General features: G+C 40.1%; 2 protein-coding genes across 3 annotated transcripts; one reads left to right on the top strand and one right to left on the bottom strand.

The window, feature by feature from the left end:
• The first annotated feature begins 13 nt into the window (after window positions 1-13).
• On the top strand, window positions 14-13,659 carry hpn (hepsin). Its single transcript, XM_041043886.1, has 13 exons — window positions 14-349; window positions 1,374-1,538; window positions 7,174-7,281; window positions 7,408-7,449; window positions 8,707-8,836; window positions 8,932-9,051; window positions 9,253-9,293; window positions 9,620-9,785; window positions 10,142-10,332; window positions 11,301-11,396; window positions 11,740-11,882; window positions 12,099-12,263; window positions 12,765-13,659. The coding sequence occupies exons 2-13, from the start codon at window positions 1,502-1,504 to the stop codon at window positions 12,807-12,809; spliced, it is 1,284 nt and encodes a 427-aa protein (XP_040899820.1). The 5' UTR covers window positions 14-349; window positions 1,374-1,501; the 3' UTR covers window positions 12,810-13,659.
• Window positions 13,660-14,250: 591 nt separating this feature from the next.
• On the bottom strand, window positions 14,251-19,373 carry LOC121185620 (B-cell receptor CD22-like). Of its 2 annotated transcripts, none has more exons than XM_041043884.1 (10): window positions 19,235-19,373; window positions 18,750-19,088; window positions 18,438-18,662; window positions 17,874-18,152; window positions 17,124-17,417; window positions 16,861-16,939; window positions 16,444-16,474; window positions 15,888-16,058; window positions 15,679-15,788; window positions 14,251-15,158 (listed from the first exon to the last, which is right to left on the bottom strand). In XM_041043884.1, the coding sequence occupies exons 1-10, from the start codon at window positions 19,275-19,277 to the stop codon at window positions 15,086-15,088; spliced, it is 1,644 nt and encodes a 547-aa protein (XP_040899818.1). In that variant the 5' UTR covers window positions 19,278-19,373; the 3' UTR covers window positions 14,251-15,085. The 2 variants fall into 2 exon arrangements, with proteins under 2 accessions (XP_040899818.1, XP_040899817.1); XM_041043883.1 differs by having other exon boundaries at window positions 15,879-16,058; window positions 19,235-19,371.
• Window positions 19,374-27,199: the final 7,826 nt, after the last annotated feature.

Here is a 27,199-nt window from a genome sequence, read left to right as displayed (position 1 = left end):
CAGTTTTCCAAATGTTTCTCTCTTTTCTGTTAGAAGCGGGCGCAGGTGGTTTCGGTTGACAGAAATAGTTAAAACTGTCGCTGAAAACTTTGCTGCCTTTTTTTCTCTCTTTCTTTCTTTTTTCTTTGGGGTCAGTAACCTGTGAAGAGAGCACAAAAAAAAAAGGATTTACTGAAGACTGGGATTTACCTGTGGTGGCGTGTTAACGGTACTTTGTCGCCTGTCTTCGAGACATAAGTTTTATTTTTTTCAAAGAAAAATAAAATAAAACGGATTAAAAAGAAAAAGACAACTTTTTGTTTTTCACCAGAGGAGAAGGCCTGTGCTCCACCTGCTGCAGAAAATACAGGTGAGTCACTTTCTGGAAGGCGACTTTATGAGTGTGTTTCAGCAGTTTGTAGTTTTATGAATTTATGATTATACTCTGAATAGGAAGTATTAGTTAGTTGCCTAATTTTGATTTCATTAGCTGATTATATCCACACTCAGCTTGCTGCTGAAAACTACTAGTAGCTTCTGGAAATACATTTATTTTTAGAGAAATAAAAAACTGCGTGTTTTAATGTTGTGAACCTCGTAGTTTATCGTGCTTTGGTCTGTTGAAGCTGTGAATCATCTCTGTCCCAAGACCTGTTGAGTCTAAATTAGCCTGAAGGGTCATATAATGCTTAAATGATAGAAAATTGATATTAATGGCTTTTTAAATATTATATCTTTTAATACATATATTGATACTATAGGTTAGGAGATGAAACTTGTTCTCTACAATCACTGACTATAAGCTGAAGATGCACCTTAACTCCCTTTAAGAATGGTTTACAGGTCTCATATGACTTCATGTCCTGCTGTTTGCAGGGCAGTGAGTACTGTAACTGGTTTAACCTTTGCTGATGGTTAATTAACCAAGACATTAAGTTGTCTGTGGTGGCATGAGAAACTTGCTGACAAGCAACTGACATATTAACAAATAAAAGGATGAGCTGCTTAGTCTGTTTACAAACTAATTTCTTCTATTTTTTATTATTGATAAAGTATTTTAAGTGTTTTTCAACTTAGCCATAAGTTACACACTGAGAAGTTGTTAACAGACTTGGTTTTTGGCAGGGGTGGGCCTTTGACTGGGTGGGTCTGTGTGTGTGTGTGTGTGTGTGTGTGTGTGTGTGTGTGTGTGAGGGAGAGAATTAACTAAACACAACTGTCGATGTAAGCTATTTGCACTAGTCAAATCAGTCAAATATATATCATATATTTTTGTAAAAGTGTGTGTTAATATTATTATAAAACATGGTGCTAAAGTCTTCTTCTCACTTTATATTATATGTGGTCTTAAAATCTAATCTTATATATCTCTGCATATGTCTCCATTATTGTAGGCTAAAGGGACTGTTGAGGGCTTAGACCACCTGCCCTGAGGAGTCAAGGAGAGAAGGAAGGAGACAAGGGAGGAAGGAAGGAGGTAGATCATCATCTACTGTTGACCTCTGCTTCCCACTGAATACAGATGTATGCTGAGAAAGTTGTGACGGAGGGGAAGATGGGTGAGTGGACATTGTTCTTTCTCTCCACTCTTCCCTACTTTTTCACACTTGTTCGCTCTCACACACATGTACGGACTAAAATGCTGTGCTGGTCATGCTACAGCTCACGCTGCCTGTTCTCTGTATTTGGGACCAGACATCAGTCCTCTTGACAGTTAACCATTAACAGATTTGTTCAAAGCGGACTGGCTGTATCTCTGATGTTCACTTGATTTATTTTTGAGGTTTGTCTTTGGGCTTGGAAAACATTTACTTAGATTGGTTGTAATATTTTTTGTTCATCCTAAAAGTCCTAACCCAAATAGAAATTCGATAGTGATGTTGATAACTGTGTCCCGAAATAACCACAGTCCTTTACACCAAATAACACTTCACTGCAACATAATGTGTTTATAGCAACAACAACATGCTCTCCTGGCAACAAACAACTCAATATACCCACATCACTGCCAGTATGAAGCTCTCCTAAGTTATTCCATCACATTCCCATCAGCATCAGTGAAACACCACATTAAAAGGAAGCTTTAATGTGAATCCATGTCTCGCTGTTCGTTGTCATTAACTGTAATGCAGTGTTGTAGTGCTGAAGTGTTGGCTAAATGTGCAGCATTACGGCTCCTAATGAGTTTACTGCGTGCATTATATGATGCTTTTACAGAAGCAAAGATAAGATTACTTGCTGCATTTTACTGCTGCTTGAAAGCACTTGTTTCATTATCAGCTGTGAAACTCTGTTGGACACATGTACAGAAAAGTTGAACATGTTTTGCTGTTGTGTCTCGAAAGCTTGAGTCTACCTTTTGGACTGGTGTCAAACTTTTTGAGGAGAATTTGAATATTAAAACTTTGTAGTAGCAATACTGTAAAGTAACCCCTTATATTTTTAAACCTATATTTATAAACCTGCTAGACAACAGTATAAGTACCCACCTTGGAAGCCTGTAGTCTCGAAAACCGATGTCGTCTCCACGTTCTCTGTCGTTCTCATCAACAGGTCTTCTTGGTCCTTGTGTCCTGGTTGTCTTGCTTTCTGTGTCTGAACATGGGCAGCTTAGAAGTTTTACAGTCTCTGTTGCCTGACTGAAGGGAGTCCACCCAGATGCAGTGAAACAGGCTGTGTCTTTGGTGTGTGCAATTACAAGAGAAGCACAGTCTAGCCAAGGAGTGGCCCATATGGTGTGCGTGTCTGTGCTTAGATTAGGTGAGACAACATTTTCAGAAACAAGCTGTATTTATCTTAATTGTGACATGCTAATACACCGTGCTTGTGTGCACAAGAACAGAAACACAAAGGCGCACACTCATACAAACACACTATTTTTCTAATCAGACTAATGTTTAGTGCACAGTATGATTGTGCTTATTTTTACTTTTCCACCATGACAACCACTACAAGCATGAGTCATAGACTCTGCTGTGTATGTGAGGTCTTTCTCCTTCATCCCACTCTTACCACTCTTAGATACAGAAAATATTTGGATAATCTGATTTGACAGCAGTTTGAGAATTTGTTTCCCAAAGTCCAAATGTCAGTGCCTTTGCAACACAGAGGATGGTGACTATGCAGTGACGAGTGTAGTCACTGGTCTTTAAAAAAGCTAGAGAGTGAACTCTGACTCTAACTCTAACTTTATGCCAACACATCAGATCTATCCCCATGACAACCAAACAAACTGTATCTACTGATGAAAACTGGAAAAATTTGAGTTGAAAGTCAAATCGACCTACTGTATACGACTAACACTCATTAAAAAATGGGCTCCAGGAGGTTTTCCCTCAGAGAAATAATCTACCTATACTCAGTGACTTCGGATAAGTCATTGCTGTTTTAAATACAGAATGTGCTGTCTATGCATTTTCTTGTTTTTCACACAACTTTGGTTTGGAAAGGGTGTGGACAGCCACACATCTCATCTGGGGCACAGCTGCTTCTTTTCACCCACAGAGAGGTGCTACAGTGGGAGGACGTAGTGCATGCAAAGCTACGGGTATCCCTCCCAACATCCCACAACAAGAGAAATGACTCACTGAACCTTTTCCACTCTGCTTCATCTGGTTGGTCATATGACTCATGGATGAGGATAGAAATAACCCGAATACAATAAATGTACGTACAGTATGTCTATGCGGATGGGTCACGCACAGTAAATGTTGATTCATTCTTACCTCTCATGCCAGCTTTATTTTCCGCAGCGGCAACAAACCATGACAACAGATTATCCAGTCGCACTGTGGGTGACCCTAAATGTTGACTGAGTTGTGAAATATTCAGTGATGCATTGTAACACTCTTCTTCTTCTGTTGAAAATATTTATTTTTTTTGTTTAGCATGATTTAAGCTTAAGCCATTTTGTTGTTTATAAGCTTGGAGAAAGTCTGACATATATTTGCAGTTGTCTGACCAGCAGAGTATTAGTGAAACTTTTAGTTAGTACTGTGGAGCACATGTTTTGATCAAGCTATCAAAGTGCAATTTATTCTCTAAACAAACAGCTTGTAAATGAGTGGGAAGTGTTGTGTGACTCGTCAGAGGAACGTCAAAACATAATTGGCAGAATTTAGTTTCATTACCCAGATAAACTTAATGTTTCTAACATCTAATCCAGAATGTAGCATTCTGCAAAATTTACAGCACAATACAACACCCACTGTGAGTCAGTGTTTACAGCGTAAGTGCTGGTCAGTTCTGTTTTATTGTAGCCGAAATTATATCTGTTTTCAGAAACAATGAACTGCACTCACAACTGACTACCAGTTTCTACTATCCACTATACGGCAGTAGGCTCGGAGGAACCCTGCCTCATAACACACTCTCACACATGCACTCAGGTAGAAGTGGACACAATAGAGTACTTGTTCTGTCCTGCAGTGGGATTGGGAAGAGCGCTGTGTGGGGGTAAGAGAGAACGAAAGAATAAGGAAGGGGGGGGTGGGCAGATCCAGGGTAAGGGCAGGAGCTGAGGTGTGTGTAGGAAACACTGGGATATTTCCTGGAAACTACTACCAGGCTTATGTTCACTCTAAAAGAGTGAACATAAGCCTGGAGTGTTCCTGTGGTAATATGTCAACTGGATGTCCGACATTAATCAGGCAACTTTTTCTTTTTATTTTCTTTAATTTTTATCTTTTTTTCTGCCTAAATTTCCTTCATCTCTCTCAGGGTCTCCAATTTTACAATCCAAGCAACAATAACACCATTATCATGCTGACTGGAAGTTTGGTGGGGAAGCCTGAAGAATGGAAGCGGGAGGATGGGGCAGACAGGAGGGAAGTGGAGGCAGGAGGGAGATGGGTAGAGAGGCAAGAAAGGGAAGAAAGGTGTAGAGCTTTCCCAAAAAATCCAGTCTAAGGAAAGGTAGAGTTGGCCCGGGAAAGGTTGTGGTGTAGAAGGAGGGAGCAGATGTGAGGTGATAGCCGAGAAGAAGGTTGAGGTCAGTGGGTGAGCAGGGCTACACAGCTATCACGTTTCTTGATAACAACATAGAAATTCGGCAACTGTGGGACCAAGCAGTGTCAGCGGTTCTGTACAGCACTGGATCCATGTTAGCCTTTGAGTTGTTTACCACCACAGATCAAGACACAGGACTCAGGAGTCTTCATATAAGCTAAAGCACTGATTTTGAGCTGGTAAACAGTGCAGGATTATTAAACATCTTCCCTATGAACATTTACATTTGAAAGGCCCAATGAAAGCTTTAAACTAACTTAACTCTTTTTTTTTTTATAGACAGAATTAGATGAGAAAGCTAGAGATGCGAGAGAGGAGGGAAAATATCGGAGGGAGACAGAGGCAGGAAGGAAACCCGGCATGTAGAATGTTTTCTCTGATTTGATGGGGAACACTCATATACTTACAGTATCTTCAGCTGTTTCCTGGCACACACATGGACAGTATTACTATTGCAGCCTGGACTGTTTCATGCATGTAGTGAACAGAACATCCACTAAAAGTCAGCACAGCTTTCTTGTTTTTCTATTGAAAATTTGTTCGTGATTATTTTGTTCACGCTTACACCGTCACATCTCACAGGGATGCTTGAATATAACAAACCCGTCGTTAATTCTATTAGCTGCCGTTACAAATCACAATGTCTGTGTCGTTGTTACGGTGCCATCAGAACAGTATTTGCTTCCTATTCATGTCTGTGTGAAAGATTGTGGGAAACATTTGCTCTTGGTCATAAACTGACCTGCCTTCTTCCCTTCAGTCCAGAGTTCAATCTTGTTGAACTTTGACCTGTGAATACATTTCTTGTGGACTGTTTTTAGCCAGCTAGCCATGCTCTCTCCTGCAGGTAATGCTTAAAGCCCAATCTATTCTTTTTCTTGTCCGCTCCTGCTTTTGGCCACAACACTTCAGTAAATTTCACCAGGCAGCTTTTGGTTTGACTGCATCATTAGAGTGCGACAACTCATGCCGGTATCATTCCTATCAGCGTTTGGACTTTGGTGGCTTCACATATCACATATCACATATCACATTTCAGCATCGCTCTGCCCAGCTTCCACCTGAGCAGAAGTCTGATCCGCTATAATAATTGAAACACCTGTGTGGATGTGCAGGACCTTTAAAGGGAAAGATTCATCAACTGAGTCAGTCGACTTGGGAGCTTTTTTCTCTCATGTATTGCTGTAACCACTTTAAGATTTTAGTGGAGTCATAAAAATGGGTAACAGACATAACCCATGCCTCCAGCTTTTGTCCGCACTGTCTCTAACTTTGATGATGATGAGCATGTATTGGTGTAAAGTGTGCGGTGGTGGGAAGTGAAATGAGCTGAGCTGTGTTTAGTGATAAGGGACGTGGCTGGCAGGCTGACATTTCACATAAAAAGAAGAAGTTGGTATGCATTGATTTTTTGTAAATCAGTGCTCTCCTCCACATTTAGTTTAAAGTCAGTAAAAAAAAATCCCTGATAAGGCACAGATATACAATAGATGTCTGTATGGATTTATTACTGTTAATCTGAGTTTATCATTCCATGACATGTCTGCGATGAAACATGTCTGTTGGGTCAAGTTGACTCCCCTCAGAGCAGAGAATAACTGGGCAGAAAGGGACACACTGAAAACAACGCGTGCAGGTGCACCCACATACTGCATGTGCACGCTGGACAGACATGGCACTATATCCTAGTTTATGAGTTTGTTCTTGCTTTGTGGAGAAATGCTAGACTTCAGACTATTGATCTAATCACTGTCATTTGTACTTTTCGGTCCGTGCCAGGAAATGTGCTGTATGCCCCTTCACATAGGACACTGAGTTGAAAGCGGTCTTTAGCTGATGTTTGTTGTAGGGTGGTTAGGTCCAAAAAAAAGCCCAAATCACTTACTAGCAGCCTGAACTCTTGCCATGTATTATTTTTTCAATTATCTGCATGCATACACAAATGTGAGCAACACAACACAGTTAACTTTAGTTCATTATTGTAATATTTGCTCTTTTGATTTCATCACCTAAGTCTTCTCTTCATCCACCTGTGTTTGTTGGTAGGTTATGTAATAACTTTCCAACAAACTTGAGTTCTGCTGTATATGTGTGCTGCCATGTGTGCATTCATGTGTGTATCTCTGTGCATACACACCGTCAAACTTGTCCATGCACACTGATGTGTATGTGTGTGCGTGTTTGCAGGGAGCAGGGGAATCTCTCTGACCTGTGTGTTGACCCCGTGCCGGGTGATCGGGGTGTGTGTGACGGTGATGATCTTGGGAGCCATGGGAGCAGCCGTTTGGGCCGTAGGTTAGACCACATGCTCGCACACAGAGACACAGTTTTCTCGAACATGTGGCGACCATAATCTGTTGTTTTTGACATTTCAAGATGTTTGTGTTCTAAAAGTATTTGCTATTTATCACCCCTCTATAGTTACTTATTGCACGATGGAGGAAGACACAGGACTGTATGATGGTGAGTATGAGAGGACATGCTAATGATTTCATATTCATAGACTGAAGACGCAGTCTCACACCAGATTTTCAGCTTAAGTATAATCAACATCCAATGTATATCACTGGGACCTTAGTGTAGCCTTGCTGTCTGCTGAACAGCTGGTTCAGTGAGACAATAAGCTGGAAATCCAGCTGGCGCTGGAATGAGCCTTGAAAACAAACCACTGTCCTCGTCCCACCCCTCTCTCTCCCTCCTCCCCTCCAGCTAATGCAGGAATCAGGAGCTCACTAGCCTGTGAGTCAGTCATTGCAACATCCTCCAGTAGCTTATTCTAGCCTCAAACCACAATGTGAGAGGAGTAGTAGTAGATCAGAAGCAGTTTCACGTATTGATTGACAGCCGTGAGCTCCCACCCCTGACTTTGGGCTTTTCTGATTGGTTAGAAGGCTCGCTCAGAAAATGCTAAAGGGAATATTTCTGCCAGGCTATTCAGTCAGTCTGGGTCACAGAAACCTGTTATAACACTTCTCTGCATGATGATATGTTTTAGAACATATTTCAACTAAAAATATTAGGAAAAAAAAGTTACATACTGTAGCTTTTGATTGATTTGTTAGCTGAAAAAAACCCCCCAAAGTATTCCTCGGCCAGTTAGGCCATGGGCCAAGAATTAGTGATGCACCCATTTCGGTGTGGATGCAGGATTTTCTGTCACATGATTGAAATTAATTAATTAATTAATTAATTAAAGGGTAATATTGCACTTGAATAAAAAAACAATGTGATGATTATCTGTTTCTGTAGGACTCATGTCCAGCTGCAGATAAATGCTTTTTAAATGTGTTATCACAATAAAATAACACATAAAAAAAAAAAATATACACACACACACACACACACACACACACACACACACACACACACACACACACACACACACACACACACACACACACACACACACTCTAGTTTCAGCAGTAGCTGGAACTGAAATAGCTGCACTGCCTGTAAGAACAGGGTCACATCAGAGGTTAAATGAACAAACAAGTATTGCATTTTTGGTCTGATTCAGTTCTAGGTCACATGTTGCTCAATGGGAGCAGGTTATAAACAGATAAGTGTCCCTGGGCTGATTAAAATGAAATCACAATTCACAGTTAGAAAAGAAAAAAAGAAATATGTGTAGCAGGCAAATAGGAGTGTGTGGTACTTTAACAAGATTATGAAAGTACCACACCCTAACCCTAACCCGTAAACCCATGTCATCCCCTACAGTTCAGGTAAATTCTGCTGACCAACGTCTCAGAGTGTTTGACTCCGCCCAGAGGAGGTGGCGTCAGGTGTGTTCCTCCTCAGCCAATGAACTGCTCGCTAGCATCAGCTGTGAAGAAGTGGGCTTTGTCAGGTGAGATATATCTCTAATTATATCTCAGTGTCACTCAGTGTGAATGTAGTGTTATACAGAACTAATGTGTGTGTGTGTGTGTGTGTGTGTTTCAGTGTGGTGAATTACTCGGTCACGTCAGTGCCAGAGGCCAGTGGAGATGGTGGAGAGTTCTTCTGTGTCAAACAGGAAGAGCTCAGCTACGGCAAGAAAATTAAAGACTCATTGTTCCCATGGTAACAAACACCTGTCTGTTTGATCTTGCACCTGTCTTACAGCAGTCTGACCTCGTAGTACACTGTCCTCTCTGTTGCTCTCGCTCCCATTTCTTTCAGTTGTCTACTCGGTTAACGTAGAGAAAAGCTGAACAGAAACCTAATTTGAATGTTTCCTTTTCTCTATCAGGCTGTTACTAACTCTGTCTGTCTTTGTTTCAGTGACTGTGAGAGCAGGGAGGTTCTCACACTCTTGTGCCAAGGTAAGATGTGAGCTCAGATCTGCACTTGTTCTGTCTGACACACTGGCACACTTTATACACTGATATTTCTCATTTCTTCCACATGGTGCACTTCTTAATTCACTTTTTAGCTCTTCACAGCCTGCAGTCTTCTTTCTGCTAATCTCACATTTATTTATTTAGCTTTAGATTCAGATTTTCTATTGTTTCATTCATCAATTTATTAATGTAAGCTCTGCCTTTTCTCTTTTTCTCTTGTCTATATATGCTTAATTTTTTCACCTACAGCTTACCCATCCAGTGAACTTATTTTCCTCTTACTCTTCTCTCCTCTCCCTCTTCGGCAGACTGCGGCAGGCGCAGTTTCGCAGCAGACCGTATAGTTGGTGGCGTGGATGCCAGACAGGGCAGCTGGCCTTGGCAGGTCAGCTTGCAGTACGATGGAGTTCATCAATGTGGAGGATCCATCATCTCAAACCGCTGGATTGTCTCTGCGGCTCACTGCTTCCCTGAGTAAGTGACATACTTCAGAAATTACATTATTTTATGGGTTTTATTAAGAGGAAAAATCTGTGTCCATGTAAAGTTCTGTGCATGCCTGAAGCTCTGACCAAAACGCACGCTGGTGTTTTCGAATGGATGTTTTCGTGAATGAATGTACTTATTTTCAACACAGTTTAACACAAAATTAGTATGTAGTGTGCCAGTGGGACACAGGGAGAATCATGTTAACATCATCAGATTGTTCTGGTGTAAACGTGTCTACTCCATCTTTGTCTAAGGTCACATATGTGTGTGTGTGTGTCTGGACAGCTGAAAAAGCTTGTAAGACTTCACTGCTTTTTCCTCTGTCACTCTTTCCATCCCAGACGGTACCGCTTTGTTAACCGCTGGCGTGTGCTGCTGGGCTCCATCTATAATAAACCGGTCAATGCCAACGTGGCGGAGGTGAAGACCATTGTTTATCACAGCAGCTACCTGCCCTTTGTAGATGCCAACATTGATGACAACAGCAGGGACATCGCTGTTTTGGCCCTCACCCAACCGCTCACTTTCAATGGTAGGACACACAAAGGCATACACACGTATTCATCAAATAAGAAACAGGCTCAGCATTTCATTTCATTTAGATTAGACATGAGGAATAATGGCAAAGGAATGGAGAGAGCCAGGGAGTCACAGAGAGGCAGTCGTTATGGTAATTGGCCTGTTTTAGGTTTCCTGTTTCCTGCTCCTGTCAGAAGGACAAAAGTCCTTTTAACCAACATAATTAGATGAGCACTGAACAGGACATACCCAACAGTTCTTCTTATGTTGCAGACTTTCTTTCTGTCCAAATACTCCTTTAATAAAAGATCCACATGTTGATGAAAAGGGGGTCTACAGTAATTCTTGACATCTATAGTGATATCACTGTAATCTGTTGAGTCAAGGGATAAGAGTTGTGCCCTTTTGTACTCTAGAAATAACTTGTAATAGGAGTGATGTAAGCAATGTTTCAGTAGGTCATGTCTGACATCTAGTGTTTGGTATCCATAATTACAGCCTCAGTATGAAGTTCAGGCAGTGAAAATAAAACAAGAAAAGAACAGTCGAAGGTCAAATGACTCTCTGAACAGTGTGCTGTTTCAGTGTTTTTGCTAGAATCACAGAAAAGCATAAACAGAAAAACATAAAGATTAGATTCAACCTAGAGGAAATCTACAGTTTCAGTTCATTAATACTGTATATGGTAGGGACAGCTGTTCCAGGCCGTCCCTCTTATTGAAGGCCGTTGATGCCTCGAGGCCTCGTTTTCACAATGACTCTATTCAGGCACATAATAGGCTGGAACCCATTTATCTTCACTGTTACTGATCTTACTTACAGTACGCTGAAAAGATGTTTGTTTCACTGACAGAGGACATTTTATTTCACCACCTCTTGTCTCCCTGGACACAGATGTTTGGATGATTGTATGTGCGCAGCATTATTACGTAAATGTGTTTGCTTATATCTTAATACATATGTTTTTGTCTTTTTGTGTAGAATACATCCAGCCTATTTGCATGCCAGCATATGGTCAAAGGCTGATAGACGGACAGATGGGAACAGTAACAGGCTGGGGAAATGTTGGATACTACGGTGAGTCTTCATTCACAGCTGTACTGTTATATACTGCTGAAAATGATTTCTCTTTATGGCATTTGTTGCACTCCTTTTTTGATAGAAAGTTTTGATAGCTGATCTTTTTTTCTTTATTATAGTTATTTGGTGTTAAAATGTATCAATGAGCTTTTACAACACATTTTCAGTTTATACTTTGATGTACATAAATACATAGAAAGATGAAAATAGTGCGATTGACTTTTGCAGTAGTTAAAAAGACAGACAGATGCTGCTGTATACTGATATATAAATAGTTATATTCAGATAAAACCACTCTGCAGTATCGTAGTTTTTACCTGTTGATATTTTTCTTTTGCAGGTCATCTAGCAGATGTTCTCCAGGAAGCGAATGTGCCCATCATCAGTGACGCTGTCTGTAACGCTCCTGATTACTACGACAATCAGATCACCACCAGTATGTTCTGTGCTGGTTATGAAAAAGGAGGCACTGATGCCTGCCAGGTCAGAGTGTGTCTGTGTTGATTCTTTCTGCTGCATGTGCTTGGGTTTCTAATTAGGGAACCGCATTCTCTGATACGTCAGCTTTGTTTTTGTTCTCCTGCCCTAGGTGTTTGTATAAGTATGCTCACACACTGAGTTGAATTACTGTTTATGCTTGCCTAAAAAGGGGGCACTTATAATGTGTGTGTAAACTGCTACCATCATGTGTGGTTTCAGGGAGACAGCGGCGGTCCTTTTGTGGCAGATGACTGTCTCTCTAAGACCAGTCGGTATCGTCTGCTGGGAGTGGTGAGCTGGGGAACAGGCTGTGCCATGCCAAAGAAACCTGGTGTATACACCAGAGTGTCCCGGTTTCTGCCCTGGATATCTACGGCCATGAGGGTGAGAGACTGAGCACTTTGTAGCTTATTGTGTTGTCGTTATGTTAAAATGAAGAAAATACAGATAATAGTGCTGCTGCTACTGAATGTTTTGACTGTCAATGACTGCAGAACACAACAGCGAATCACTATTATTATAGCCCCCAGTCTGGCATTCAGGTCATCTGTTAGCCACTCACCACCATTGCATGGACATTTCCCAGACCTCCTCATACAAATACAAGCAGTATGAATTCATGTTCAGGTTGGTAGGAATGAAATGAAAACTGCTCATTACAAAAATATCATCTGGTTTATTTGTTGTAACTCTGTAAAAGTCAAATCATCTGGCATGTCAAAATATTCATTCATGACTCAAATATAGAGTCATGAAATTAAAGTGTCATAAATGTTTTAAGGTTGGAGTTAAAGCTTTAGCAATCTACAGTACATGTGTAATCCTTATGTGTTGCACACATTACAGATGTGCTAAACAATTTCTGTTCTCAACTCTCTCCTCCAGAACTATCACAACTCACCAGGGGTTCACAAAATGGCCCGAACATGAGGTTGCTGCACCTGTATCTCTACTTTTTTCACACTTGGGTGACAGTATGGACAGATCCTGTAAATGTCAATGGGGAGTGCTACAGCGTGGGGATTCCCCTTCTACGGCTGTAGATTCCCCTTCTAACCTAGAACATTTTACTGAGGATTTACCAACTTCTTGTACCAGACTGTAAGTATTTGGACAGTTCCACATTTTTTTGTCCCTCAGGCTCTGAGCGTCACCACATTTAACATAAAATTAAGTAATGGTTACTACACTAATAAAAACATAAATCCTTACAAAACCAGTAATAGAATAAATACATCATAAAGTGGACACTTGGCAATGAAATGTTTGTCATTGAATGCAAAGAACTGTCCACAAAAAATTAAATATGATGTTTTTGTTTGACTTCATGTGTATCTGTCCAAATACTTTCAAAGCTCTAAACTTTGAGCATCTTTAAAGTCTCTAAAGTCCTACGTCCTGTGTTTCCTATGTATGCATGTACTTAAATGTGGTAACCATTGTTTTATTTCAAATTGAATGTTCTGAAGCTCAGAGACTGAGGAACAAAAATGTCTAACTGTAAATACTTACTTCTGGACTGGATCCTGTATCTTTACAGATATACTCAGACAGAGCTCTTTAAGAGACAGCAAGATATTTTAAACTTGTAGGCAGAGAGTTACTGAGGTGGACTTACTTTGTTATTATGAGGTTATGGAGACGTTTTAAGGTTAAATACTGATAAAAGGCCAAAGGTGAAATCATATCAGAATCATTATACTGGATTTAAGATGCTAGTTTTGTAGATTATTTTCTGAGATTACTTTTTTTTTTTTTTTTAGTTGCTTACTACGGCAAAGTCAGAAATAACCAGTATAATGTATGAGCTGTATGTATGAGACTTGTATGTATGTATGAGGCTCAGGTTTATCTTCAGTGTTTCAGATTGTATTGCAAGGATTCACACAATCAGAGACCGAAATTCTTTTTTTGTCTGCTTCTTCAACATGAGTCACTTTGTTCAGATCCGGACTTTCTGCTGTCAGCGTGAGCGGCAAACCACAGTGAGTGCAAACTGTACTGAGGAGTTGTAACAAAGATCCGTAAAGAGCTTGTGCAACCTCAGCAGTGCTTTAACATTGTGCAACACACAAACACAGGCAGATGTAAAATGTCAGTAATGCTTGAGTAATTTTAGCTCATCTTTTATTTTGAAATATGACAGAACAGATGACACTTTACATAGAAGAGATCTTTTGTAATTACACTCTTACTTGTGTGATACCTGCCATGTGTTTTTATATGCAATAGCCTGACTTTATCATGAATGATTATTCATATGAGATCCGCCATTACCAAATTCCCATGTTTAAGATGGACCGGTGAAGATGACGCTCATATTCAAATCAGTATTTTGCTTTGTTTTGTAAATATTAGTGTCTTGTTTATGTAGATGTTTATATCAGAGATGTTAGAAATGTCTAAATGGGCCACAGATCTTAGAGCCAAGAGTGCAATAACAACATAAATCGTGTTCTCATAAAATATATCTTTCACTACATATTATACACTACAGAAGACTTTACTGTACCTGTGAGTACCTGTAGCTATCACTGAACCTTTGTCCTGCGCCTGGCCTGGATGTGAGCACTATTTTTTCAACTTTTTTCTAAAGAAATTGTAACGCTCTGCACTGATCTTTAGCTTTTGACTAAACAAAATGAAATGTAATTTGAACAAGTCCGACATAGAAACTGCTCAAAAGATGTATGATTTATACAAGTGCATCGTAAAGGCCCATACTACACACCCCCATTTGAAATAAAATAAATGTACAGTGTGTACATTTATAGCAGCCATGATGTGTACAAGAGAAATAAGTATTGTAAAATGTAAATTGCTGCATTGAATATTGTATTAAAGTAAAGCCTTAATTAAAAACTACCTGTCCACAGTCATTTTGTGATTATGTCACATTTATTCTTTGTAATATTTCTGTACACTGTTACACAGAATAAATACACTGTAGTATACAGTATCCTACACACAATACAAAACTATAAAGCCAGATATTTGGTATGTCAGGATTTCTTTTTCCCCAACAGTCTCATATTCCCGGTAAAATGAAATACCTACGTTGGCCTACAGTAAGCTTTACTGTACAAACTATAAAGAGACATAAATCCTTACAAAATCAGAAATATAATAAATACATCATACAAAGAATACAAAGAATGACAAAAGGACATTTTCAACCTTTTAACACTTGTGAAAGCTGTGTTATTTTAGGGTAGTTGTTTGGATGAACTGGCCACAGTGGCGTAGATCACAGAGCTGTCACTCTCTCCTGCTCTGGACCTGAGGAGAAAATGATGCTATTAATGAGTATTGATAGCACCAGGTGTCCTACCCAGTGCCCAGCCCGATAATGACACATCCACATGCCTCAGCCAAGCATTGGTTTTATTCATAAACTCTTTTTTATAGCAGCAAAGAATGTGACTCTATGGCTGGATTCTTTGGCAACGCACATATTACAAGTAAATGTGTGTGATATTTTAGATTAGATGTAGACAGTATGACTCCATATGAAGTCAACACAAAGATCTCAGTGACGTGGTAGTGAATCACAAGAGTATTTTAGTGGCCATGGCCACTGTCTTTGGTGGTTTTAGGTAATGCATTACCTAAATAGGAACTTGCACTCATGAAAAACTCATGGACACCAATGATATAAACTTTAAATTTTTCTTGGTGAAGGTTTTTTTTTTCTATATTCTTTTTCATATTCTATATTCTTTTCACACTGAACTGTAAAGGGCTACTGATACAAACTAGACTTGTACTGTTATGTTCAATGATTGGACACTGAACCCACCAGGAGTCTCGTGGAGCTTTGCTGTTGTTTATGTGATGTGGAAGAGTGTGGTTTCTGGGTTTGATGGTCACGACTGAGTAGGTAACTTCATCCTCAAAGGAAGTGGAAGCCTTAAAGGGAGAGGAGGGAAGTTAATTTATACAGGAATATACGGGTGTTACATCTTTTGCATTCGAAAATGCATGGATATGTTTGCGCACCATATTTACATCATGTTCATTCTGCCAGTTCCTCTGTGACTGAGGAGCGATGTCCAGCGGAGATGAGGACTGAGATGTATGGATGTTGGCATAAAGAGGGTCTAACTGGACCTGATTGGCTGAGGCGCTCGAGCCTCTTCCACTGAACCTGGAATCAAACTCAGTCTGCTGCTGCTGTTGCTGCAGGAGAAGAAATAACAAAAGTCAGATTAGGTTTTTTTCCCCACATTCACTTTGGGTACTTCAAACTTAAGTTCTGGCTCCATGAAAACTGTGTTACTTTGAAACAACGTCCAAAGGTCTGGTGAGAAATATAATATTTCATAATAAAGAAAACACCACAGGGAAACCAATACAAGATATTTCACTTCTTTAATTTCTTTTTGCTTGGACTCTTGAAAAAAGCTCAGACTGAAAATAATGTTGAAATTGTTTCTCATTTTTTGTGTTACTGCTTGAACAGGAAGTCCAAATTCCCCCAAGTCCCTACATCACTGACAGTTAATCATAAGAGTGTAACCAGATTCAGATCCGTTTTTTGATGACTTTTATTAGATGTACTCACTTTTTTCTCTCTCAGGATTCTCTGTTTCCTCCTATCAAAAAAAGGCAACAATACCAGAAATAAATCACTAAGTCAGTAAATATGAAAAAACATAAATGTGGCAACCCTCACAACAGAGCTCTTTTTTGTTGTTGTTGCTCAAGCTCGTGGCACCAAATTTCAGAGAAGCTGAACTGAAGAAATGACAGGAAACACAGCACTTACATTTTTACTGACCAATGTTTTTTTCACTGTGTTCGAGGTGAGAAAAGCCAAGAGGTCAAAAGTGACAGCCGTTCAGAAATGAGAGAGACATGTGAATGCAGTCATGACGACATTAGGCTAAACTCATCAAAACACTTACACATCAAGTGGAAAAAGAGGCGCAGAGACAACGTAAAGATGGTAACAGTAAAAAAAAAAAAATCACTGACTCACCAGAACAAAAGAAGAGCTGTTATAAGTGTCACAAAAAGAACGACACCAACTCCGGCTAACACTGGGAGGGTGTGCCTGCCTGAGGAGAAACACACAACAGGGTTAGATAACTGTTAAAAGAACCACTTTAAACCCCTTTTCTGTTGAATATAATGAATATTTATTTATTTGTTTGTTTGTTTGTTTGTTTGTTTGTTTGTTTGTTTATTTATTTATTTATTGCAGTCCACTGTAAAAAGTAATTTTTCTAAAGTGATACAAACCATCCCCCTTTCCCTCGATGGTCAGCGGCACCTCTGTTGAGTTGTCTTCCCCGAGTCTGTTCCTGGCCCGGCAGAGGTAGAGTCCAGCGTGGGACGCCTCCACAGAGGAAAGAGACAGCACCTGTCCTGTTCCCACCTGGAGCAAGGAGCTGGAGCTGGGAGAGCCTGTTGTCCTCTTGTACCAGGTGTAGCTGTCGGCCGCAGGGTTGGCCACACTGCTGCAGGTCAGATTCACACTGCTGCCTTCAGCAACTTGTGCTGGATCCACTGAGACTGAAATGTCCATTGGAGGGTCTGAAAAGAAGTACAAAAAATATATGTGTTTCATTCCTTAATGAGACAAGAGAGGTAACCTGCTCTACTACTACACAACACAGCAGCTGTTTTCAGTTTGGGGACTCACCAAGGGACCTAAGTTTGATAAATCTTAGTGCTTTATGATGATCAAAGGAGTAGAAACAGATGAAAAGATGACTGAAGGACTAAAAGAGAGAAAGAACAATATTTCTAATACATGTTTTTAGATTCTTCCCAGATTCACACTTTATGTAACTTCACACCTCATCTAAAGATGTTTTTCAAATAATCAGGTTCATCTCTTTAAATTCTTTCCCCTTTCAGAGTGATAAATAGTACGAGGCCAGTCTCTACTTTGTGCGTTTGTGTCCACAACAACACAGTTTCTGTAACAAATGAAAACACAGACATTTGAAACCAGACTGCTCAGTGTAACAGTGTCATCATACTCACACCACACATCAAGGTGAATCTCAGTAGAGTTAATCAAGTGAACGTCCCTCCAGCTGATGCTATTCCAGGCCTGACAGTGGTATTGTCCACTGTGGCTGGACTGGATGTCAGAGATGATGTGTCTCTGTCCCGAGCTGATAAACTGTCCATCCTTGTACAGGCTGTACCCACTTTGTCTCACAGGTGGGTTTGCTTCACTGCTGCAGGTGAAAGTCACTGAACTTCCTCTCACGACGCCTCCTGATTGGTTCACCGACAGTGTTACTTTCTTAGGAGCGTCTGATTGAGAGAAGATCAGAAAGCTTAACCTCAGAGATGAACAAATGAACTCTGATCATAAAAACACAGAAGTGAGTAGAGTAAATAAGCTCATTTTGGCACTACATACATCAAAAGAGATTCATTTAAAAAAGACAGAACAATCTGACATGTCACAGTAATGAAATGAATGATGGCTCAATTCCATTTAGCTGGTTCAGTTTCAGGGTCCTGATATTGTTCATGTTCCCTCACTGTCCCACTGGGACACTTAACATGAATGAAGCCTTTCAATCATGTACTTACATAGAACATTGAGAGCCACAGGGGCAGATCTGACTGTCTGTTGTCCCGGGACAGCACAGTAGTACCGCCCAGCATCCTCTCTCATGGCCTGGAAGACTGGTTTCTGTACAAGTTGTCCATCTCTAAACCAGACAATGGTTGTAGGTGTGGGACAAGCTGACAGACAGGTCAAATTGACATAATTTCCCTCTGTCACAGTGCTCGGCTCTACAACAGCGGTCAACTCTGATCCAGGAACAGAAACAAATTCATTACTCTAAAACTTTGTCAGTTCATGAGAAAATTTATCTTGTCCCATTTTCTTGTTGTTACCTTTTACAGACAAATGAACAAAGGTTTTACTTGTCCATTTGTTGAACGTTGTCACGAACCGAAAATAGTATTCTCCTTCGTCATTGTTTTGTACATTGTTGATCTGCAGATCACAGTTACCATAGTAGTTGCCAACATATTTATAGTGGTTTTGGGGTGAAGAGAGACTAGAGAGGAGAAACAACTTCCGCTGGCCAGATACATACAGGATTCTACCCCAGCTCACTGAAGTGACAATATGAGCAAAAGGGTAACTATAGCTGCACTTTATAACTACTGATGCCCCTTTCAAAGCACATTGGTTTTCAAAGGTCACCCCCCAGTCTCCGCTCTGGACACCTTTGGGAAAAAATAATGAAAGATACAGACTATGTTAAATGTGTTTAATTGTATGTTGAAAGTATACTCAGAAATTGTATAAGAGCACAGAAATTTCTTGTACATTAAAATAATAATAATAATTTAAAAAAAAAAAGGTTTCTTACCCGACACAATAACCAGGATCATCAGAATCCAACTTTCCATCATTAAAATCAACCTGGAACATGAAGATTTAAGACACAGTTCATTATTACACAATCTGTGAAGAGTAAAATTTAAAAAAAAAAAAAAGTGTCAGGGGACACAAGCTGAAAGTCCTCACCAGCAAACTGACTTATTACTTATGCAGGAAATGATTTTGTGCAGTGAAAAGCAGAAGTGGGAGTATGTCCCCTCCCCAATTCCTCTCAGTACCATCACAAGTTCAGAGTGCTGATCACATAAAGTTAGAAAAAAAAAAAAAAACATCAGAAACCTCATTCCAGCCTCCTGTGTCATCTGAAGTGTGGATGGTGTCTCTGAGTGTTTTAGCTACTTGCAGGATGAAAATCCAAAATAAGTAAATAGTCAAGATAATATCTAATGTGATGCTTCAAATCTGATTATACCCACCTCTGAGCATTCATGTACAACGATAACAAATCTTGTAGGTTAACAGTAAACACGGACCTCTAATCAGTGGCACAGACGATCAGAGAGTGAACTAAACTTTTCAACACTAGGTTGTAGCGCCGCAGCCTGGGTTTCGTTCATGGTTAGTCTGTAAACAACAGCTCTGGTGAGTTCGCTGAAGTGGGACAGAACATATTACTATCAACATGTAACAAGCTGGACTTCTAATACCATAAACAAGTAAACCTATGATACAGTGATGTGGGCTTTCTAACAGTTTATCTGGCACCCTCAAGCAAAACATACGTTAAGAGAGGAAATGTCTCAATTGATGACAGATTTAGTGCACCAAACATTTCCTATTTCCTCTTCACGATCATGTTGGTCAGACAGGGTATGATTTCAGAAAAGAAAAACAAACAAACAAAATTAAAACAAAATAAAATGAAATTCAAGCCTTAACTGATTGCTCTAACTGATTATAGTATAGTGAGATAGGGTTTGACAAATGCAAGCTGAAATTTTGGTTGTATATATATTATATATATAGGTATATATTATTCAGGTTTAACCAGCAGACCTATAACCCTAATGTCAGCCAGTATCATTTTGAAACGTGAGTGGCAGATGTTTCATTTCCCCCACATTTTGTAAGATAATGTTTGTGGTGTAAGATGACTGAAATATAGACAGAAAAAAAAAACACCAACAATTTAGCAACATGCTGAAAGAGTTTTCTTAAATAACCAGTGTCATTTTAGAAATTCTCAAATGTGTAGTGGGACATTGCAATCCGCTGTGATGAGAAGTGAATCAGTAAGTAAGTTGCGACACCCCTGCCACTGTCCTGGCCAACCTCAGCAGACAGCTGGTTGAGATGAGAGATCGTTAGCTGATGTATTTCACCTGAGCCTTCCAGACTATAAAAGCTGGCTGGTCCATGCGCTCGCTTCCTTTCTCTGCCACCTGCTAACATCCACTGTGTATCATTGTCTTTTGCACCCATGCCACCCATCATGTCCTGCTTTCATGGCTAAACTTGATGGTTTCCGCACACCGTTGTTTACTTGTGTTGTCTTTACTTATAATAAGTTGTTTTCAATATAATCTTTATGACATCTCCCTTCTTGTCACATTCCCTATGACAAACGGAGGCTTGTCCAGGATCACCAGACCCATTCCATGAGGTTACGTCTAGCCTTAGTGTGACACATGGAGGCTCGTTTGGTTGTGAATAGGACAGATGGCGTTACTGATCATTTTAGTCTGTGACCCACTGTGGTTTGTGGTTTGGGGTTTGTTAATGCTAAATTGAGTCTAGGTGCTTTTAAGCAGTGTGGATTAAAGTAGCTTTGGTGCTCAGCATTGTAGCTGAGATATTTGGGAGTATCCTGTAAGGTTTTTGTGCTGTTGTTTAGACTGGTTACTGTAGTTTTGTGGAGTTGGTTTTGGTGGATGCTGGAGGGAAGCAGCGTTTCAGTTTGGTTTGCAAACACCAACCACTTTTTTTTTTTGTTCTCTCTGTTTTGTGACTAGTAAGCCTTTTTCACACATGCCACTCATCCTCACTTCCACTTCCACAGCACACACGTCTCTCATGTGCTGCTGTTATGTCTAATCTTTCCAAACACCATTGTTTATTTGTGTTACCTTTAGCTGCAGCACATTGTTTGATTACAAAAATGTGACAAAATAGATTAGTGTGGGGTTGATTTCTTTGCAATAAACCTTCCAGTGTCTTTAGATGGAGAAACAGTTAAGATACTTAAAGTAATAGTGTATTAAGGTGATGTGGGAAATAATGAACAAACAATGACAGTCATTGTTTGTTCATTATTTCGTTCATTATTTACAAAAACAACAGTCAGCTTTTCATACAGGGCCTTTCATGATGTCTGCATGTCTTATTGTACATCTTCAGCGCACTAGAAGAAAGTTAGTATGGCGTATGTTTGATTGATTCCACTGATTCCACTGTGATATTTCACAAACCCTGAAATGTTTTTTCTGCTCTAAGAGGAAATTCTAAATCATATTTTTATGAAATGCACTGTATCCCTCTAACTATACTGCTAACAGTTCTCCACACATTATGAATCTGTCCTCACTGTTGTTTGGGAACTACAAAGAAATACAACATACACTCAAGTTATTGTGTTTCTTAGTTTTATTTTTCATCAGTGTAACAAACTACAAGATGTAACCTGAATTAATGTTGGTTTATTTTACACTACATAAAAATGGAAGGACAGATTTAATGGAAGCAAGCCATATAAACTGAATAAATGTTGCAGCATCAGCAGATAGAACAATCCTCTTTAGAACATTGTTGAACACAGGGTGGAAGTTCATGTGTCAGACTTTGTGTATTCTCTATAGACGTCAGGTTTTGTCCACTATTATGTTTGATACCACACTTTTTTAAATCACATTTTTATTGGAGACAGTTAAATTCAAATACAAATGATTATCACTTCAGTAGTCTGAGGATGCAAAGGTTAGTGCAACTACCAGTCATACTCTGGCATGTATTTCAGTGTCAAGCATCAACTAAAAAGCAACAGTAGTTCTAACCTGTACTGTGGATACGAATGCAAGTAAAGTGACTTTAATGCTTTCACGTCATCAGACATCATATTGTGGTACAATGCATAGACAAAAACAGGAGAGACATGCAGCACAGTCAGCAGCAGGAGAACATGTTGCCTTCATGGTCTGAAGAACCATGGAGAATCCCATAACAACACGTCTGACCCGGAACAGTGTAAGGCATCATTAGAGTTCACAAGGAGCAGTATCTGGTTTTCCACAGTCCTCTACCGGCAGATGGAAGCAAAATGACCCGGTCACAATAAGGAGGCTGTTTTCAGCTGTGGAAGAGAACAGGGAAGGTCAGAACAAGATGAGAAACGTGACTAACCTTTTATACAGAAGAGAACACAAAGGAATATAAATTGTTGGGTTACAGAACAAAAGAACTCAATTTTGATTATAATAATTTATGATATAAAAGAGAAAAAAATGCACCTTCAGTTTTTCTTTTCAATATTTGTTTTTTTTTTTTTTGTCATTTTGTTCAATGATTGTTCTGCATGTTGGGACTGCAAACTTATAAGTGTTGTCTTTTACTGCCATGAAGGACTACTGAAATAAATTTTACAATCATGGAGGAACAATGTGAAAAAAAAAGATTTCTCTTAACTATTTAAATTCTTTTTGGTTCTTTATTCTTGATTAGTTTTAGTTATTATACATTTGACCCTGAACAAGCAAACTACGAATACTAATATTTATTTATTTATTTAAATCCTTTTGTGTGGCATTTTCATCTTCCAGGGACACAACTTTGCTGATAAAAAAAAATCATCCATTTTGAGCAAAATGGGGCTGATCACTGCACTGACACCTTCCACCGTATGTACAATATGAAATTATATAGGAACCATTTAAAGTTAAGAATACACATAACAGCCACATCAAAACTGCACCACATTTGCACATGTGAGGTTTGTGGACAGTGCTTAAAACTGTGTGGTGTCATACCTGTTTCCTCCAGTTCAGTGGCGAGGCTGGGGCAGTAAGGTGTAAACAACTTTGGAGGAGTCCTTTGGTTTTTTATCACCACCTAGTGGTAGGTTGTGGATCTGCACCTGGTCTGCACTGAACCAGCATCAACAACCAACAGAAAACCATGTGAGTTCATCTGGACATCTGACTCAGATTATATCATAAACAGAGATATTATTCTGTGAGTCAAAACTGGGACGAGAGATTTATTGTCGTCTCACAAACAGGAGATGGTGCTGAAGATCACAGGAGTAAGAGTGAGGAGAGGAGGACTGAAACAAGACCAAGGAGAAGTTGATGACAGGAGAATAAAGAAGAAAGCAAGAGGGAGAGGGAGGATGAAGAAGCCAGCGTGGTTGTAAAATAAAATTTGCAAGTCATGAAACAGTAGATTGCTGCTGTGGTCAACAGATCTGTAGAGAACAGATGGTGTGAAAGGGAGAGAGAGAATGACAGAATGCTGCAGAATGAAAAAAAGAGGAAGAAGAAAGATAGAGAGCGAAACTGTCAGATGGGCGAGACGTAATTCAGAGAAGAAGAGAAAGTGACAGACATGGGGGGAGACGGCTTGTACCTGGACAACCTGGAGTAGTGGACAGTGATGTAGTTGGAGGCAGGTCTGCGAGTTTCGACTTCTGTGATTGGTGGAGCATCCTTTAGAGGAACGATGGAGGGGTGGGAGCTGTCACTCAGGTCCTCTGGCTCTTCCTGCACACGCACACACACACACGCACACACACACACACACACACAGACATGCATCAAAAGTTCTGAAAACTTTTAATGCATTGTAATTTGCTTCCACAGTTATATAAGACTGTGCATTGAGTTGCTCACTGGTATGTCGGACATCTTGCCCTTTCTCACTGGAAAGGTCTGTTGGGCTGACTCATAGAACATGGTGTCAGCTGTCACTGACGGGCGCTGGGGTCACACACACACACACACACACACACACACACACACACACACACACACACACACACACACACACACACACACACACGCACACACACACAAGGGAACAAGGGAACAAGGGAAAGAGTAAAACAGAGGATCACAATCACGTCATAGACAACTACGGAAAATATCTCGACTTTATTGTGGAATCTTGGATCATTATTTTAAGCATTAGCAGCACATTTTTGAACTGACAGCCACAGGTTAAACAAAATCTGAGCATGCTCAGATGATGTTGAGTTATTTTAGGATCAATGGAAAATGATTACACAGTGATTACTGTACCTTGTTTGCTACTTCTACTGACTCCATGTCTACTCTGTGCATGTTCTTACTGTGAAGACACAAGGACCATTATCAAACCATAGACAACTGATAACTCCTACCACAAAATTAAATATAGAAAAAAATATCAACAAACTCACGCTGAATAAAAAAATGAGCCATAATGGACACACAAAAGACTTGTTTGCCCTGAAGTCTTTTTTTTTGTTTTTTTGTTTTTTTAAATTATGTGGAGGACTAAAAAAACGGCCTGGGGTTGAGCAGCGAGTACACAGCAATTTACTGTACTTCCTGTCACCTGATCATTATGGCCACGGTAAGAGTGATGAGTCCAGCAGACACGCCCACTGCTGAAGCCAAGGCTATGACCTTGAGACGACCTGCCAGTGGAGGCATAATAAAGGTTATCAGCATGACTAGAAGCATGGAGTTGAAAGAGGAAATGATGATGTAGGGATGGGAGACAACATGAGATGAACAAAAATAGAAGCACAGCAGGCTAAAAGTGAACAGTAGACACAAAAATAGTAAAAGAGAAAGTGAGGAACGGGAAAAAGAGCCGTGCATCATCGTTCAGCCGTCTAGATTCGAGACTTGTGTTTCCAGTTCAGATTTCCAAACCTAACTTCACTTCTTCAGCCGTCTAGACTCAAATAGTAGTTTTCCACAACACCTCATCACCCACCCTCCCCTCCCCTCATAGTGAGAGAGAGCTTTACATGACTCACCATGACTCATAGAACAACAGTCAGGAATCATGAGACCGTACACAATGAAGATCAGAGCCCCGGACCTCATGCTGTGATAGTGACAGGGAGGTTTCATCACTCATCATTCCTCTCAGAAACCTTTCCAAACACCACCTTGAGCCATAATCTCATATAAACACCTCCAACTGTCTGAGATAATCAGAAACATAAATGTAGAAACTTGGCAGAGGTGTTTCGCTATGTTTATCAGTGACACCTCATCTCTTCCACTGCACTGCTGAAAGTGACAATGACACATATTATGGGGAAAATCATGGAACAGCCCACAATAGTATCTGCAGAGTCAGGGAACAGCTGTCAGCAGAGATGAACCTCTGCAGACCTCCAGACTGAGTGTGAATGTTACTCTGGATGACACCTTCACAACTCATGAAAGTCACCACATAAAAAAATCCCATTGTATTTTTTTTTTGTGTCTCAGAGGTTTTCTCAGAAGTTTCAATAACTTACACTGTCAAAGAAAAATGTCTAAAATAAAATGGTGCACTGAACTAACAAATAAAAAAATGCTTCACTATTATTGTGACAAAACACAAAGACTGATAAAAAGTCTGAAAGCTGAAGAAATGTCCATGCATGAATCTGTCTGTACCTCTGACTCGTACAGTGAGGACGGGAGAGCTGTGAGCTCCGATCCGATTCCTGGCCTCACAGTAGTACTGACCGCTCTCTCCAGGGCCAACCTCTGAGAAGGTGAAAACGGGACCGGACTTGGTTCCCCATGCTGCATGATGGAACACAGAAACGGAGAAGATCCACTTACAGTTTCAGATTCATATTTACAAACAGATAAACAGAACAGGAGCACATGAGCATTTGAGGTTTTACTGACTACAAACATTTTCCCACAGAGAGTTAAGGATTGATGATTTTTGTAATGTTAACCTTGAGTGGAATCACATTTTTAGGATGCTAACATTGTACAGAGCCCCCGTCCAGAGCTAAGCGGTGCCATGTGAAGTTGTCCACCGCCGGGTTGGCCTGGCTGCTGCAGGTCAAGGTCAATGGTCGGCCAGCATCCACCACACTGGAGGGACGAGCAAGCACTGAGGTGTTCTTAGGAGGATCTGGAGAGAGAGAGGGAGAGAAAGAGAGAGACAGGGAGTGGAGTTTTTGTAGTGTTGGTTATATTACTACACATTCTTTAATAAAATAATGCCACAGATTTCCAAACATTATAAACATTTTTTTTTAAAGGGATCACCATTCTACTGCTCTTCAGATCGTTGGGATACAAATTCAATTTGACAATAACTCAGACTCTAAGAAAAGAAACAGTTGCAGGAGAAGACAACAGTCTGGGGAGTTTGGTGAATCCTCCATGGTCAAATGTGTCTCCAAAAATGCATACTAATCTGATTTCAGTGCGCTAAATTATTATTTTACAAAGACATAGCTAAAAGTACAGTTAGATCATCTATGACAGAATGATCTCTGCAGGATGGGAACAGGACATGTAGGGGTGCAAGTAGACTGACAAGAGGTAGCTATAAAGACAGGCAGGGAAAGAAGAACTTACAGAGTACAGTGAGTGCTGAGACAGGGGAGGTTTGGTATCCAAATCGGTTCGATGCTGTGCAGTAGTACTGCCCAGCGTGGTGAGAACGCACTGATGGGAACGTCAGGTTCTGAAATGTCCCTTTAGCCAACACCTGATCACCTAGGATACGATACCAAGCGTACCTGCAGGAGAGAGGGTGGTGATGGTGATGGTGATAAAAATGATTTATAGGACTGGGTAACAGGGGAACGCAGTATCATTAATAGCCTGAATGACAACAGTGGCCAGGCAAAGAGATATGAATATGCATCAGTATTTAAATAGTTTTGTGCAAACTTGCCCACTTGTGATTTACAAAAACTTTTAAGGACAGTGAAAGTTTGAGTTTAGATAACTTTACAATGATGACAAAAAAGTAAACAATAAATATGTAA

This window comes from Toxotes jaculatrix, chromosome 8, assembly GCF_017976425.1.
Source record: "Toxotes jaculatrix isolate fToxJac2 chromosome 8, fToxJac2.pri, whole genome shotgun sequence".
Classification (NCBI taxonomy): domain Eukaryota; kingdom Metazoa; phylum Chordata; class Actinopteri; family Toxotidae; genus Toxotes; species Toxotes jaculatrix.
This window is presented reverse-complemented; position numbering and strand designations above follow the sequence as displayed.